At 39.9% G+C, this 17887-nt stretch overlaps 1 protein-coding gene across 1 annotated transcript in view; it reads right to left on the minus strand.

Moving 5' to 3' along the window:
• LOC309568220 (alpha-tectorin-like) overlaps window positions 1-17887 on the minus strand; it is a gene marked incomplete at its 5' end in the record, with an annotated part of 138703 nt that overhangs the window by 103634 nt on the left and 17182 nt on the right. The window contains 2 exons of the mRNA XM_082273880.1: window positions 2018-2430; window positions 11711-11876. Coding sequence (XP_082130006.1) covers window positions 2018-2430; window positions 11711-11876 — 579 coding nt within the window. The remainder of the gene's footprint in view (window positions 1-2017; window positions 2431-11710; window positions 11877-17887) is intronic.

Below are 17887 nucleotides of genomic sequence, written 5' to 3' on the forward strand. Positions count from 1 at the left end.
TGCTAACAGACTGCAAATGGAGCCAAACGATTCTAGTTGTTGAAGTAAATTCACGAGGATGTGTATCAAAAAACCCTTATCTGACTTTGAGCACACTAGAAAAAAAGAAAGTAGGAACTGCAGTCTCATCTTATTGAGGTAATGCCCTTAGGTTGAAAAAACTGTAGTCTACTAATAGAAATGCATTTACTCAAAACATTAATGGTATTCAAGGTTCATTTTTCTGAAAGATAACATTTCTTTTGCAATTTTTGACCATTTTATGATCCTAGATTATTATTGCCATGATAAATGAACACATTCCTGGCAGACTGCTGTGTCAAATAGTAAAAATCTCTGCTAAAATAAATACCAGGTATTTCCTTCACTCTTGGCAGATGCATGGCATGGAAGGCCAGCAAAGGATAGGTAAAAGCAGGAATAAACTCTCTCAATCAGCAATAACTATTTGAATCCTTATGCTACTAGATTTAGTAAATGTATAGGAAAGTATATTAAATGTACTTGTTTTAACCTTTTTTGTTACTTTTCGTTGTTTTTCAGGTTTCTGGCCTAGGGCAAAATTATGTGATACATCCCATGAGTCTTTGTGGCCTTTTTTACTTTCATATGGAGGAGGGGGGAGAAGGAACTTTTCTCAGCTAAGAACACCCTCCTGCCTGCATGCCTGAGCTAAGGACAGATGAATTCCAGGAAGTAAATGCTACATGGAATAATCTGCCCTTACTCAAGATGGCCAGAGCTAGAAATACTAGAGACATGGATGGATTAGTGGTTTTGCAGTGGACATTAAAAAATAAATAGTGTCTTCAGTTTGTCATGCTCAGATAAAGTTAAGTTTCACTTTAAGCATGTGCTAACAGGGGACCGGACATTAAATCACACCTGTTGCTTTGCCATTAATTTGCATCTCCCCATATGTTTCTATAGGGAGCACAGAGTGGCGCTGTCTTTTCGCTGAACCTCATAGGAGAATATTTATCTTCCAGTGAAAAAAATCCTCTTTGTAATGTCATGATTTCTCGTTTGCATTTTTATCACGTTTACATCAGAATCATTCAGTTCAACAACAGATATCTGCACTGCATGTCAAAATTTAGGAAAGTTTTTCCTCTGTAAAGGATTAACATATTAAAGCCTGCCATACATGGCTCAAATTTCAGGAAATTTTTGCTAAATCGGATGAAGTTCTAACCATCGGTGGCCTTTTTGGTATCATCCGACTCAGCAAAATTCAATTGAAAAATCTAAGAAGCAAGGTGGAAAATTGCCAGTCAAACTGAAATCTGTAAATGGCTAGCCTAAAGCTGGACAAAGGCAGATAAAAGTAATCAGGAACCGGCCGAATTTCGATCCACATTCGGGCAGGCTGGTTATATTGAAGTGGATCCATCAATCAACTTCAGTACAACCAGTGGTTGTAGGAAAGAAAAGAACACTGTCTATTGCCAGCCTAAGAGACCAAGTAAAGTACAACTGACCTAAGCTGTAAAAGGACAGCTAGAGATAAGGTTAATTTGAAAATTACACTTAGGTTGGCCATACTTTATGTCATTTTCTTTCCTTCAGCCACTTTTTATTTGCCTAAAAATGCTCTCTCTGCAGTGTAATGTTTAGGAGGTGGCTATGGAGTAATGCCAGCCATAGATGGAGAAAATCGCTTGATTCCCCCATCAATACAGTCAGTCTTGAAGGGGGAATCCCTCCCGTGGAGCCATTGTGTTCTTCCAGCAGTGGGGTGGGGGAAGCCATTCCCGCAGGGAGAACACACTGATTTTTGCTAGGCTATAACAATAATCACTTTTGAGGAAGTGGACAAATCAAGAGACATTGTTGTAATTCATTCTGCCTTAATCCATAATTGGTCAGTATAACGGCTAAAGCTACGTTTTTGTGGGACCTGGGTTGGTGGGACAGCGCTCTGTAGGAACAGCCAAACTACATTTATTTAAACAGTAGAGATTATATATTTGTATCAAGCAAATCTCCCTCAAAAAGCTATTAAAAGTATTTTTACCTTTACTTTTCCAAAGCTTCCCTTGGGAATGACAATATTATGGGCATACACCTCCACAGAAATGTCCTTTAGCCATGATACTAAGGATGCTCCACGATTTTCATTTTTAGCTTCAACACTAAAGAAGGGAAGTTGATTCCCTGTTAAGCAATTTCTTGCAAGTAAATAAGCACATGAACCTTGAAAGTGGAAAAGGAGTCCATCAAATGTGTGGTAATGAGGGTCTCCAAACACTACACATGTACTGCTCTCAACAGGTAGACATTGGAAATATTTCTCCCTGGGTTCACAGACTTCATATGGGCCACAGATTGACTCTTGACAAGATATCTCATTATTTAAATCAAGGCAACGGCATCTTGTAGAGCAGTTTGCATTTTCCCAAAATTGCTGTCCATCTCGTATAAAATGGCCTGAAAAGAAGATAACATCATGATTACCACCACATTTTATTTACATCAGATTATATTCGGAATGTGTTTTGCATTTGTTCAACCATGAATTGGACTTGAAACAAAGTCATTCTCAGTTTCAGGAAATGGCAAACTAATACAGCCATTCATGCCCATAGCAACTAATTACCAACAATGCAGTTCCTGGCCTCTAAACTGTTGTCGGGTTGATTAAAAGGGCCAATTCTGAGGGTTTTGAAATGTTTCTGATCTCCTACCTATTAAAGGTCTTGTTCCCAGCAGCCTTTGTTATATATGTTGGAGGAGGCACGTGGTAGATAGACATTGCCTTTTTTTTTTTTTTTTTTTTAAGGAAGAGGTGATTACTGCTGCTGAAAACATCTATACTTAGAGTAACTGACAGACTTTTGTCAGATTGGGTAGATCAAAGAGTGATCAAAGAGTTTTCATGGAGATATAGTTGCTGTTATTTTACCAGTACTGCTGCCTAAAGCATTTGTCAGCTTTTGCAGTCACATTGGAGAAAACCCCACCATATGTCAGGTGTTCTCATTCACACAACATGCATAACATTTTTTTTTTTTTTTTTTTTTTTAACAATGTCAGAATGAACCTGTCCTAAATCTATCCCCATCACCATGCAATTCACGAAGCCCAGCTTTTACATCTTTCATTAATAGGATAGAGACGTTTTCAAATCCAGTTACAACTGACAATTAAGATCTGTCTGTTCAGTACAGACAGCATTAAATTTGGCAAACACAGTTGCCCAGCCCCCTCCTAATTAAGAATGGAGCATCTAAAAAGGTAAGTTGCAATTTTTGTTTTTTATGTCTTGCTATGTGAATGGGGACATTTTTTTTTTAGTGTAATAAATATAAGCTTATGTTAATTTCTTGATTAAAAACTAGCTGGTGTGGGTTCTGCTCAAAAAGCAGCCAAGTCAAAGGGATTAAATATCATTCATCTACTGATATGTTATGGGGGCTTTTTTTGTAAAATAAATACAATCTAATGTTGAATTCTTGAAAAAAATGGCTGGTGTTTTTCCTGTTCAAAAAGTGTCCTGATCAAAGTGAATAAATACTGTGTACCTACTCACTTTTTAGCTAAATATTCTCACATTTTTTTTATTTCATGATTTTAAAATGGCTGTTGTGGGTCCTGTTTAAAATGGGACCTAGCACACATGATTACATACTGTGCATACTGTGCACACAGGCCTTCTTTTGGGGTCTTTTATCAGAGAAATAATTACACGCTAATGTTGATTTCTTGATAATAATATTGCTGTTTTTTGGTCCTGTTTAAAATAGGGCTTAGTACAAGTGATTAAGTATTGTGTAGAAAGGCACTACACTTTGAGAGCTGGCTGTGTTCCTGTGAATAAATTAAACTCTAATATTGCTTTCTTAATTTTAAAATTATTGTTCTGGGTCATGTTTAAGATGGAGTACATTACAAGTTAAGTACTGTGCAAGTAGGCACTGCAAAATCCTAGGGGCTTTTTATTCAGAAAAATTTTACAATGTATTGTTAATTTCTTGATTAAAACCTGGTTTGGGTCCCATTTAAAATGTTAATTTTATAAAGTAAATTGCCTTTTGTGGGTCCTATTCAAAATGGGGAATATTACAAGTAATGCCATTCTGTACATGTAGGCATTATATGTTGTGACTATTTTCAGTGAAATTTCCCTCTAATGTTAATTTTTTATGATTATAAAATGGCTCTTTTGAGTCCTGTTCAAAATGGGACCTAGTACAAGTGATTAAATACTGTGCATTTTGTGCATGTAGTGTGCAAATATTTACACTGTGATGTTGATTTCTTGATTAAAAACTGTCTGGATTGAGTCCTTTTCAAAATGGTGATTCCCACAAGTGATTAAAAAATGTGGATGTAGAAACCACTGTACTGTGAAAACCTTTTCCAGGGAATAATTTGTATTGTAATGTTAATGTTTTTTTTATTTTAAAACTACTGTAGTCGGTCCTGTTCCAAATAAGGCATAGTACAAGTGATCACATGCTGTGTGTGTAGGCACTAAAGTTTTGGGGTATTTTCAGTAAAATAATTACACTCTAATGTTGAATCCTTGATTTTAAATTGGCTGTTGTGGGTCCTGTTCAAAATGGGGCCTAGTTTAAGTGAGGTAGTACTTTGCATGTAGGCACTTCATTATTTGGATGCTTGTTTCAGTGATTAAACTGAACTCTTATATTGATTTCTTGATTTATAAATAACTTTTGCTGGTCAAGTTTATGCTAGGGCTAGTACAAATAAAAAAATACTGTGCATGTACACACTATAATATTTTTAGGACTATTTCAAGGAAATAATTACATATAATATTATTTTCTTGTATTTTAAATGTGGCTGATTTGGGTCTTTTTCAAAACGGGCCAATTACACGTGGTAAAATACTGCATATGTAGATACTACAGTATTTAGGGACTTTTTCAGCAAATAAAATTCTAGTGATTCAATACTGGGCATGTAGGCATTGCAATATTTTAGGCTTTGTTGAGCAAATTAATTACACTGTAATGTTGATAGCTTGATTAAAATATAGTTGGTTTGGGTTCTTTTTTCAAAATGGTGCCTAGTACAAATGATTAAATACTGTTACTGCAGTATTTTGGGGACTTTAGTGGATTATTCAAACTTTAATGTTGATTTCTTAAATTTGAAATTGCTTTTGCAGGTCCTGTCCAAAAATAGTGTCTAGCGCATGTGATTAAATGATGTGCACATAGGCATTATATTATTCTGGGTTCTTTCTTAGTGAATAATTTACCCTTATTATTTACCCAATGTTGTTTATAAATGGCATTGGACATCAGGCAGCCATTCTGCCCAGTATTCGCTGTGTACCAAGCTGTCTAATGATGACTTGGCACACTTAGACACTGTAGAGCTAATACGAGGTGCTGGATACCATGTGATTACTCTGATGACCACAGCTATTGTTTACAGTGTTGATTTCTCCCCTTCCTCTTACAACAGATATTTTAGTACCTGTCAATCAGTGTTGTCAACCCCTCAATTACTTTTTTTACAGACATAGCATGAAAAAATTACTGATGGAGCTAATTTTTTACTGACAACTTAAAATGTGACAGAAACTAAGACAGTCAATATTTAAAGGCTAACTTCACCATTAGGAAAAAAAAATAATAAATGCACCTTCTTTTTTTTTTTTAAGGAAAAGTAATGTGCATTTATTATATATATATATATATATATATATATATATATATATATATATATATATATATATATATATATATATATATAATTACACTCTAATGTTGATTTTAAAATGGCTGCTGTGGGTTCTGTTAAAATGGGCCTAGCAGAAGTGATTACTTTGCACATAGGGGTTGATTTACTAAAACTTAAGAGTGCAAAATCTGGAGCAGCTGTGCATAGAAACCAATCAGCTTCCAGGTTTTTTTGTCAAAGTTTAATTATACAAGCTGAAGTTAGAAGCTACTTGGCTACCATGCCCAGCTGCACCAGATTTTGTACTCTCTGGTTTTAGTAAATTAACCCCATGGTGTACAATGAGTCTTTCCAACATTTCTGGATGTGCTCTATTTTTTCCTAAATATAAACTTTCCTGGTTTCTCCCTCTTAAAATATGGTCACTAAAAGTGCTTCCATACTGTGAAATGAACCCTCACATTTTTTTCTGGCTGTTATCGCTGAAATAATACACTGTCAGTGGTATTTACTATATATAATTTGTTCGATTTTATCTATATAGTTTTATATTTTATTTTTTTAATTATTACTTTTGCCTTTGTGTTAATTAGACCGCATAAGGCAGCCGTGGCTGAAATTCTGGTCAAGAGTTACCTTTATTGTCCCAGCACCCCAATGTACCCTTTTAACACCCCTCCCAAAAAACAAATACTATGCACCCAAAACAAACACGCATCCCCACTTGTACTGTTGTGGTGGTGGTGGTGTTGATCATGTACAATGGCTGGCTGCTCTCATATCTCTGTATGTCAGTGCAGCCAGCCATTGTCTCTGAGTACTGCCACAGCAGTACAATGTCCCCGGGCCAGTGCAACCAGTCCCAGTGTTTGTGATCACCGCTACACCAGTCCCAGTGTCACCATTCACAGTTGCAGTGCTATCTTAAGAGCAATTTGTGTTTGTATCGCTCTTCAGAGAGCATTTGAGAGGCGGTGAGGAGGCATTGCATCACCTCCTCACTGCCTATTTTAGCCCCTTGAACCCAGCAAAAGCACCCCTATTCCCTTAAATGAGTTGCAAAGTGAAGCAAAGCATCAGAGCTGCAGCATCTGTACATCTCCAGGCACTGGCTCTACAGTTAAATGGGCAGTGGTCAGGGAGGTCATAAAACTGCAGCTCAACCCAAAGGTTTAGCTGCTCCCCAAGCTTACACGTGAATGAGCACTAGTAGTTAGTATAGTCACAGTGTCACAAAACCAGTGTAGCTAGAAACAGTGTTGCTGATTGCCACAACACCAGACCAATGCAGCCAGTAACAGTGTTTCTGATTGCTGCCACAACAGCTCAGTGTTACTAGGGCAATGTATGCCAGCCACAGTGTTTCTGATTGCTGCTACACAGGTCCCAGTTAGAGATGGGCCAAACACCCCCAGTTCGGTTCGCGCCAGAACTCTCAAACTTTGCGAAAGTTTGGAGCTAAATAATGAACCCCATTGAAGTCTATGGGACCCAAACTGAAAAAAAGTGCCCATTTTGAGGGTTTAGATGTAAGTTATTGGGCATATGAAGATTATGGGGGTTCGGGTACTGCCCTGGGGGACATGTATCAATGCAAAAAAAGTTTGTAAAAAACATCATTTGTAAATATGCAGTGATTTACTGATGCTTAAAGTGAAACAATAAAAATTTAAAAATCCTTTAAATATAGTGCAGGGGAGGTCCCCTTAGTCTGCCTGTAAAGTGACGCATCTGTACTGTGTATAGAACCTACTGCAGTAAAAATTACATTTATAAAGACAAAAATATGCCATTTTCCCTGCAAGCTTTCTTTATTTTATAAATAATGGCTTTGGGAGCCAGTCTGTATGATGAGGCCACAATTTAGTGCACTCGGAACAAGATTATACATTTTTTTTACAAATTCTTGTGTCTGTTTCGCAGACTTTGGATAGAAGTAACAGGTGTGGAAAAATTGGGCTTTGGGTTTTGGTAGTGCTTTCACACCGTAACCCTATAGAGGAACTGTTGATGAATCAAGTAATGTCTGTGCATTGTCAGGGAGCAAGTGGCTGACGCTGTGTTCAAATAACTCAGCTGACTCCTCCATGCATGATGCTGGGGTTATGGCAGGAGTAGCTGTGGACAAGGAGGCAGAATAAGCCACTCTGGCAGCTGCGATGGACTGGGCACTAGATAGAGGAAATGGTGCCCTGCCTGAGGCCAGACAATATCCACCTTTGCCAGTGGACACAGACGCTGCTGGCCCCCTTACAGTGCCATGGGAACGTCCGGCACTCCTTGCTGGCCTCCCAGACATGATGGGGGAGGGGCTTATTACTAAAATGTAAGAGAGACAAGGAAATGTACGCTTGAATGCACTTTAATCAATGGAAAGTAGTGTTTGGTGCACTTTAACTTGAGTACCCACTACACAGACACACTCCTCTGACACACTACAATATACTGCAATAAAAATGCACTAATGCACTTCAATATACTGCAGTAAAACTGCACTAAAGCAACCCAATATACTGCAGTAAAACTGCACTAGCGCAAGTAAGTATACTGCAGTAAAAGTGCACTAACGCACTTCAATATACTGCAGTAAAAGTGCCCTGACACACGTCAATATACTGCAGTAAATGTGCACTAACGCTCTTCAATATACTGCTGTAAAAGTGCAATAACACACTTCAATATACTGCCATAAAAGTACCCTGATGTGTTTCTATATACTGCAGGAAACGTGCACTAATGCACTTCAATATACTGTCATAAACGTGCACTAACACACTTCAATACACTGCCGTAAACATGCACGCAAATGCATCTATGTAGTGCATCCAGCAACATCGCTCGATAAAGATGGGCTCAGCATGCTTTGAGAAAGAAGCGCGGCTGCCGCAAAATTCGCAGCACACATGTTCGGAAACGCGTCGCATACCGGTGATGTTACGATCCCGCCCTGCCGAAGCCATCTGCGTCCCAAGCCTCATTTTGACATACTTCTTCCGCTCAACCGACACTCAGACGGTGACCAGCGAGGCTGTACAGACAAGACATCCTTCTGCAGGGTGCCGCTAGCGCATGGGACAAGACACCCACCGAGGATCCCTTGATGTACTATTCATTGATGTGCCTGATTTTATTCACCTCCATATGAGTTGCCAATTGTTTTAACCCTTTTTAAACTGTAAACATCTTCACTTAGAGAGGCGTCTCTCTCTCTCTCTCTCTCTCTCTCTTATCTTTAATGCAGACCCAGATACTTGGTTTCAGTTTCTCCTGATGGCAGCTTTAAGTACATGGACTTTGTAGTACTTTTATGACGTACATGGACTTTGTTACCTTCCCTTTATCTTTTTCTTTTCCTTTTTGTTTGCCCCCTTCCATGCCCCTTGTTCTTTAGATCTGCAGCTCTAGAGCCTTCTTTCCTTGTAACACATTATGACAGACTTACCTGAAAACAAAGTCCTTCAGCGGCGCGTTGTCACTGCTGAAGACGCTTCCATCTTCACCCAGTCTTCTTTCTGGTTTCGCACACATCGGCTATCTGATTGCCAGCGATGATGTCACTCCTGCACATGTGCGCGGGGGGTCACCATTTACGGCATAGGAAAGGCAGAAAGGTATGGGTATGCCGTTCCATCATAGCACATACGCCGGTGACGTCACCAGAGCTGCATCTAAAGTAAATATCTTCTAAATGGTGCACGTTTAGGAGATTTTTACAGTAGCTATAGGTAAGCCTTATTATAGGCTTACCTTTAGGAAAAAATCATACATGGGAGTTTACTCCCACTTTAGGCCAAAATGAGGGATTAATATTACAATGTATCTAAAGTCCATTTTTTGTATTAGGTGGGGAAGTGCTATAACCTCTGTCAAGGCACTTCATTATATTGCAGTAAACATGCACTAACACGCTTCAATTTACTGCTGTAAAAGTGCACTAACGCACTTCAATATACTGCAGTAAAAGTGCGCTAATGCACTACAATATACTGCCGTAAAAGTGCAATAACGCGCTTCAATATAAATTAAAGTACCCTGATAAATTTCAATTTACTGCAGTAAACATGCAGTAACGCACTTCAATGAACTGCAGTAAACATGCACTAACGCACTTCAATATACTGCAGTAAACGTGCACTAACGCACTTCAATATACTGCAGTAAATGTGCCCTGATACGCTATTATACTGCAGTAAACCTGCCTTGACACTCTGCACTGACACACTTCAATATACTGCAGGTGCCCTGAAACATTAAACTGACACTACAGTAAAAATGAACGGTCGCACTAAACTCACGCTGCACTATCGCCATATTCACACTACAATGATACTTTACACTCACAATAGAATCACAATAGCACACTAACTCGCTAGTAGCAATGAACAGAGCCCTGTTCTATCTATCTCCAATCCAATATCATACTGCAAATGGCTGCTCTGGGAAGGAACCTTTTATAGTGTGGGGTGGGTCTATGAGAAATGAGCCATGATTGGGCACAATCATCATTGCTTTCTCCAATCATGGCTCTAACAGTGTTCTGTACCCCGATTGGGCAAATCCTTCATTGCTTCAGCCAATCAGGGCTTCCAATCTACTGAGGGGCATGCAGTGCATTGTGGGGCACTCGGCGAGCCAGACAAACGGTCGAATGCCCCGACAATTCGGGTGTTTACCGAACAGGCGAACAAAAGAACAGCCAATGTTTGGCCCGAACCCATGCTAGGGCCAAACTGTTCGCCCAACACTAGTCCAAGTTTCACCAGACCAGTGTAAGCCAGTAACAGTGTTCCTGATTTCTGTCACACAAGTCCTAGTGACTTTAGACCAGTGTCGGCCAGCAACAGTTTTCCTGATCGCTACCACACCAATCCCTATGTCACCAGACCAGTGCAGCCAGCAGCATTGGTTCTGATTGCTGCCACAACAGTGCCAGTTTCAACAGAGCAGTGTGATCTAGCAACAGTGTTCCTGATTGCCACTACATCAGTGCCAGTGTTACCAGACCACTGCAGCCACTACAGTGATCGCTACCACACAAGTGACAAAATCAGCTGACCAGTGAAGCCAGAAACCATGTTTCTGATAACTGCCACACCAGTATAGTATCACCAGAGCCAGTGCAGCCAGGAATAGTGTTCCCGATCACCACCACATCAGTCGCAGTGTTGCCTCTGCCTGGTGAGTGTACTCACTCTGACCTATTTATTGACCACATGTCTGCTTGCTGTTTGGACCAATCCTTTTCCATCTGCACGTCCCACTGTCTACTTTCCTGCAACAATCCATTCCCAACCACCTTCTGTGAACAAATGCACTCCTGAAACTATAGGAACTATTTTGTTCTTCCTTTCTTCAGCCTCCTTTACCTTCTGGCCAATAAACATGGCATTCCGGGGGCAGCCATACACAAGTAGGCTAGGCTTGCTTGACTTAGAGAAACATATAAACTAGTGCAGTGCTATCCAGAAAAAAAGGATAATTCTCCAACATTTTTTGAACAATACAATCCAAGAACATAAATGATAAAATAATAAACAAGCCTAAAAATAAGATTAAAAATGTGTCCATTAATAAGCGTTTAAATACTTTTTTTCCCTTTTTTCTAAATGATCACATCCACTCTGTTCTCAACTGCATAAGAGCTGGGGGGAGGAGAAGCAACAGTACACTGAGCTTCCCAGTTAATGGGTGTACAACGGGGGCGTGTCAGGACAAGTCTGATCATTGGAGGGGAGTACGCTGAGTTCCCATTATAGCTAAAGAACTGACCATGGTGTGTTCTCCTGCTTTGTGTGGTCCGTTTTTTATAGGAAAGCAAGGGCACTAAGCAGGAACACCAAGGATTTCACACAAAGGAAGCAATGCAAAGAGAACAGGATATTTTCTCATACAAGCACATGGTAAAACAGGCACATATCAGAAATAGTAAGTGTTGAGTAACAAACGCTTTAAAAACGATTCAATAGGAAGCATTTAATAATTATCTTAACATCTTTTCAGTTGACACATTTAATATATCATATATGCGTAACATGTTATCAGATCAACATACCTTTCAGACTACAGCCATTAGCTGGATCAATTTCCTTTCCATCCACCTTAAATAACCAGCGTCCTGGTATGTTCACATTTGTGGTTTCTTCAATGCTGACAATCTCTGGTGAACGGGATCCAGGAACACTGAAAAAATTGGTGCTATTTCCACCATTAAACCCAGCCTGAAAAATAGTTATCCTGGTTAATATTTTGTTGATTGAAATATTTAATCATCTCATAGCAAATTTAAAGCCAAAACTTTTCTTTTTCGAGGATAAAGGTAAACAAGCTGCCTGTCATTCTCCCCTGTGTAGAAACACAGATCATACGGTTCTACTATGTAGGACTGTTGATCAGTGTTCCTACAGCTCAAGCCACAGTTAGAATCACGACCCTAGGGACACACACAGCCCCTCCCTCTCAAATAAAGTTAACCCCTTCCCTGCCAGTGTAATTTTACAGTAACAGTGCATATATATAGCACTGATTACTGTAGAAATGTCACTGGTAACCCCAAAAATGTCAAAAATGTCAGTCAAGGGTCCGATCTGTCCGCCCCAATGTTGCAGTGCCGCAAAAAAATCGCAGATTGCCGTCATTACGCGTTAAAAAAAACAACAAAAATCTTTCCCTTTGTTAGTAAACGCGATAACTTTTGTGCAAACCAATCAAAATACGCTTTTTGTGATTTTTTTTTACCAAACATATGTAGCATAAAACAAATTGGCCGAAAATGTTAAAAAATTTAGATTTTTACTTTTTTTGGGGGGAATTTCATATAAAAAAATTTGAAAAATATTGTTATTTTTGCAAAATTTACGCTCTTTTTTTGTTTATAGCGCGTGATCAAAAAATCGCACAGGTGATCAAATACCACCAAAAGAAAGCTGTTTGTGGGAAAAAAAGGACGTCAAATTTGTTTAGGTACATCGTCGCACGACCGCGCAATTGTCCGTTAAAGTCACGCAGTGCTGAATCGCAAAATACCCCCTGGTCTTTTAGCAGCCAAATCCTCCGGGGCTTAAGTGGTTAAAGAAGTCTAAGTTGTTTTACCTTGCACATCCAGACATTTGGAAGAAAAAGCTAGCCTGCAAGATGTAAACATTTCAGGGAGCCCCTGGTTTGAGAGCTAAGTATGTATGACTTTTTGGGGAGTGGGATGGAGCTAATTGGGCTTATGTTGGTGGAGGCAAATGGTTAGGAAAACTTTTTGTTCTTACTCTTTAAGGTCTAATACACAGTGCACACACTAAGCTGTCAGTAGGTTGCTGAAGGATATCTAGATGGACAAGCTATTGAGGCCTAGCTGAAGTCACACAAATAGACATCCATCTAGACAGACATTGTACTAATATCCTCCATTTTTATAGTTATGCCTCCACTTTATAGCTGCATATTGTGAATAAATGATATGAACACTAACGTTTGACTTGGTAATCTAACAGACCTGATCTGACAAAATCCCTGTCAGGATCCAGGTCTGAGCCCAGGATGTCTGTTGTGCCTGGCAGTAGCTCTTCTTACTGAGCCAACTGAGATACTGAACAGTTCCCTGCCTAATGATTCCTTGGACAACCTTACTTTGTATCTTGTTTCTGGTACAACTTGAACTCTTTGCTCCTCCCATGAAGTTCCTATTTAAGCCATGTATCTGCTCTTCCTGTTTGCCAGATTACTGTGCTCTTCTCCAGCCTTCTCCTTGTGCTCCTGCTGCTGTTCTTATTTTCACGACCACTTGTTACCAACCTTTGGAAAAGAGAAACCCCCCTGAAGGGAATGGGACCTTTGAGGCCAAAATAACACCAAATATTGAATTAAAACATACATTTATTAAATCGACATAAAATCAGCTACATAGAAAAAGTAACAAATATGCAATACAATTACATAACATGATAAAATACTTGTCAATTCAGACAAGAAAGGGTTGAAGCACAGACTTGTGAAAGACACTTCTCTTCAGTCGACTTGTTTTGACACTCTCTCTCCAACTCGACTTGATCATTTTTTCTGGGTATGTTATTTATTTTGAGTGTATTTTTCATATGTACAAGATTGCAGTATTGTGATAACCGAGACTTTGTTTTCTGGCATATGATGTATTTTGTACAAATCTCTTTGGTTTCAAACATTTGGTGTCTTTAACAAGTCTGTGCTTCAACCCTTTCTTGTCTGACAAGTATTTTATCATGTTATGTAATTGTATTGCATATTTGTTACTTTTTCTATGTAGCTGATTTTATGTTGATTTAATAAATGTATGTTTTAATTCAATATTTGGTGTTATTTTGGCCTAAAAAGTCCCATTCCCTTCAGGGGGGTTTCTCTTTTCCATATTTTCCAGGGATGTCAGCCTTATAACACCCAGCCCTACTTAGATGAGTGATCCTTTGTATTTGTTACCAACCTTTGGTTTGTTCCTTGACTATGCTCCTCTTAAACCCAACCTGCAGCCACTTGTTACAAATGGTTGGGCTTGTTTTTTGACTATGCTTCTACTTGATCCTCACCTGTTACATCTGCTACCAGACCCTGGCTTGCTCACCTCCTGGAGGGGAGATCCTGAGGACCATGACCTGGCATTAGCATGCAGTAAAACACATTTCCACCACCAGGAGCTCCTGTAAAGCCCACTTAGTGCTTGGGCCCCACACCTCAAGTGAGGCCACCTCACCCACCAGGGGGGCCTGCTCATGTATTTATCCGTTTGGTTTCTGTGTGAGCCTTTCCACTGCTATAGCCACTGGCCTCTCAGCCTGACCCCTGACTATGACACCCCCCTTATTCCTCTTCAGTACTAGTTGGGGAGAGAAAGCTTAAAGCGGAGTTCCACCCTAATTTGCATCTAAATATGCATTTTCTGATGATCACTCCACCATTCCCTTTTGGATATTGTCATTTTTTTTTATATATATATATATATATAGTACTTTTTATTGTAAAAAACATCCACTTCCATCTAAACCCGGCCGCGGCGCAGTACGTCATATCCTCTTTCGCAATGGCTCTTGGGAGAACCAGTGTAAGCAATCCCAGGAGCCAATGGGCATCCTCCGCGACTAGCATTGCGTTACTTCTAAAGCAGAAATGACACGATGCTAGGCTAGGCTACGACCGTGATAAAGTCCCACTGCACATGCGCGAGATCGGGAGGTGCTTGCTGGGTAGCCAGCAGCACCTTATGCCAGAAGAGACTCCTAGTGGGCTTCAGATGCCCACACTCAGGATCGACACTTGCTGGATCAGAAGGCTACAGTGATTACTAACACTTTTAATGACACGGAAAACATTAGCACATGCAGCATATGCCAATTTCAAATACATATTTGGCGACTATCACGGGGGTAATTTAAAAAAAAAATGCTGGAACTGGCTGAAGCTCCGCTTTAAGCTGAGTGGTTTAACTGTTACTTATCTATGCTATGGATAAAATTATGAGGGAATCCCGCGCAAATGGAAAAAAAATATATATAAAAATAGGTGGAGTTGCTGCCTACCCAGAATACTTCTCACCTAGATGGGAAGTCAGAGATATGTATGCAAATATGTATGGGTAATGGCGCTACTCTGAATATAAGATCTGCCTATAGTGCTAGGAAGATATTGGTATATATGTATGCAGTATCCTTATGCAAATAAATTACAATACACATATACAAAGGTGCTGTTGACCACCCAGAGAAAATTCGTGATATTCACATATGCATTAATTTTAGTTAATAATTCAATATAGGTGACATTTGTGTAATGAAATAAACTCTATATAAGTGCATAAATTGCATGAAGGTTGCTCAATGCATTAAATCAATATAAATTATATTGTTAATATGGTTATTACTATATAAAGTGCACTAGTGCCATGTGCAGTATGTGAAATAAATAAATATAAAATTATATTTTTTAGAAAATGGTAAAAAAAATTGCAAAATAAATAGTCCTTTTTCTCAATTCCAATAAGGTACACTTTGTAAGGTACTATAATGTAATGCTGCCAGTCACATCATATTTCACCTGTAAAAAAGTGCTTTGTGCAAAAGTAAATGATCCAGGTGTGTGATTCAATTAATAGTGCTTCTATGGTGCCGAAAAGGTGAAAACGGGAGATGTGTAAAATGCCGGTGCTGTACTGTATTCTTTTCCTTGCTGTGCTCAGTGCGGTGCTCCATGCCCCTATTGAAAATGCACTCACCGCAATGCTCTTCCCTTAAAGGGGTGATAAGCCATGCCCAGCAAAATGGGTGATCCTACGTTTCCCTATGGGTTCTGTTAGATGGCCTATGTGTCCTGGTCCTGGTGGATATGGATGCCTCCAAATGCACAAGGAGCCCGTTCCGATGTCCCTGGGGTTCCCTCAGATCATGCCCCAAATAGAAAAGGTAGACCTATTGGTAAGCTAAACTGTAATATATTACATTTTTGGTTTTGAGTTTATAACCGCTTTAAACTATCCTGATCCTGTTCTTGAGAAACATCCTCCCATGTGTTTTATTATTATGTTTTTGACATAAAAATGTAAACCAACAGTTCATGTATAATATCACAAATACATAATATCACAAATACACTTAAAACCCCACAAATATAAAGAACAGAAAATGAAATAAACAAAAGCACCCTAAATATACTCCAAAACCGATCAGCCCCCAAGTAGGAAAAATAAAGGTGTAGACTGTTTTTTTTTTTTTTTTTTTTTTTCTTTTTAACCACTTCCCACTCGTCCTATAGGGAATTGACGACGGGAAGGTGGCTGTATTATCCTGACACGCCGTCAATGGTGGCAGGATAATGCGCTCTGCGCTCACTCTGATACACTGCATCTCCGATCTCAGTACTGACGTAGGCTCTTTACCATATGAACAGCTGTGTCCAATCACAGCTGGTCACATAGTAAATAGGAAGTGCCGTTGATCGGCTTTCCTCAGTTTGTGCCTGACAGACACGAGCAGAGGAGAGCCGATCTGCGTCTCTCCTGACAGGGGGGGTCTGCACTGGTAAACCCTTGGGGGGGTGCCACTAGAGCCCCCAGGGATGCCCTCCCATGACCCCAGGGATGTCCACCATGGCCACCAGGGATGGCAATCAGGGCTCAGGGAGCCCGCCAGTGCCTTCCCCATCAGTGCTGCCTGCCAGTGCCCTCCCCATCAGTGCTGCCCACCAGTGCCCATTATTGCCCACCAGTGCCGCCCATCAGTGCCCATCAGTGCCGCCCATCAGTACCACCTATCAGTGCCCATCAGTGCCGCCTATCAGTGCCCATCAATGCCGTCTATAAGTGCCCATCAGTGCTGCCTATCAGTGCCCACCAATGCTGCATATCAGTGCTACCTATCAGTGCTACATGTCAGTGCCCATCAGTGCTGTATATCAGTGCCACCTAACAGTGCCGCATATTAGTGCCACCCCATCAGTGCCACCCCATCAGTGCCTCCTCATCAGTGCCTGTCAGTGCGGCCTCATCAGTGCTCATCAGTGCAGGGAAAAACGTATCTATTTACAAAATTTTATAACATAAACAATAAAACTTTTTTTTTTCAAACTTTTCGGTCTTTTTTTATTTGTTTAGCAAAAAAGAAAAAACCTTGCGGTGATCACATAAAAAAATGACATAAATTTGGTTTAGGTACAGTATTGCATGACCACGTAATTGTCATTTAAAATGCAACAGCGCTAAAAGCTATAAATTGGCCTGGGCGGGAACGGGGAAAAGTGCCCGGTATTGAGGTGGTTAAAGAACATTCCACCTAGCAGCTCATCAAAGGAAAAGTAGGTTCCGGCCTTGGCAAAATGAGTAACTTTGCAACAAAATCAGTTTGCCTAAAGTCACTCTGCTCATCCTTATGAAAGAGAAACAAATGTAGGGGTCATTCTTATTACCAAGAGCGGTGCCACAAAATATGCTTTTTCATGCATTGGTCAAATCAAAAAATAAATAAATAAACAATGGGCTGTGATGTATCTCAACACACCAGCGTTTGGGTCATGCTGAATTCATGTGTTGGGATGCCCTTAGATGTGTTTTAATGGAGGTGAGCTCGGGTGCCATTCAACACGAATGCACTGCAACACACAAATACATGCATGGTGCATTGTTACTGTGGTACCACTATGTTTTACCACTCATTACTGCAATGAGTTGGTGTGAATGAGCACATGTGGTACAAAAAGATACATTTCCAGAGATAAAGGTATGCAG

This window comes from Pelophylax lessonae, assembly GCF_965119305.1.
Source record: "Pelophylax lessonae genome assembly, chromosome: 12".
NCBI lineage: Eukaryota > Metazoa > Chordata > Amphibia > Anura > Ranidae > Pelophylax > Pelophylax lessonae.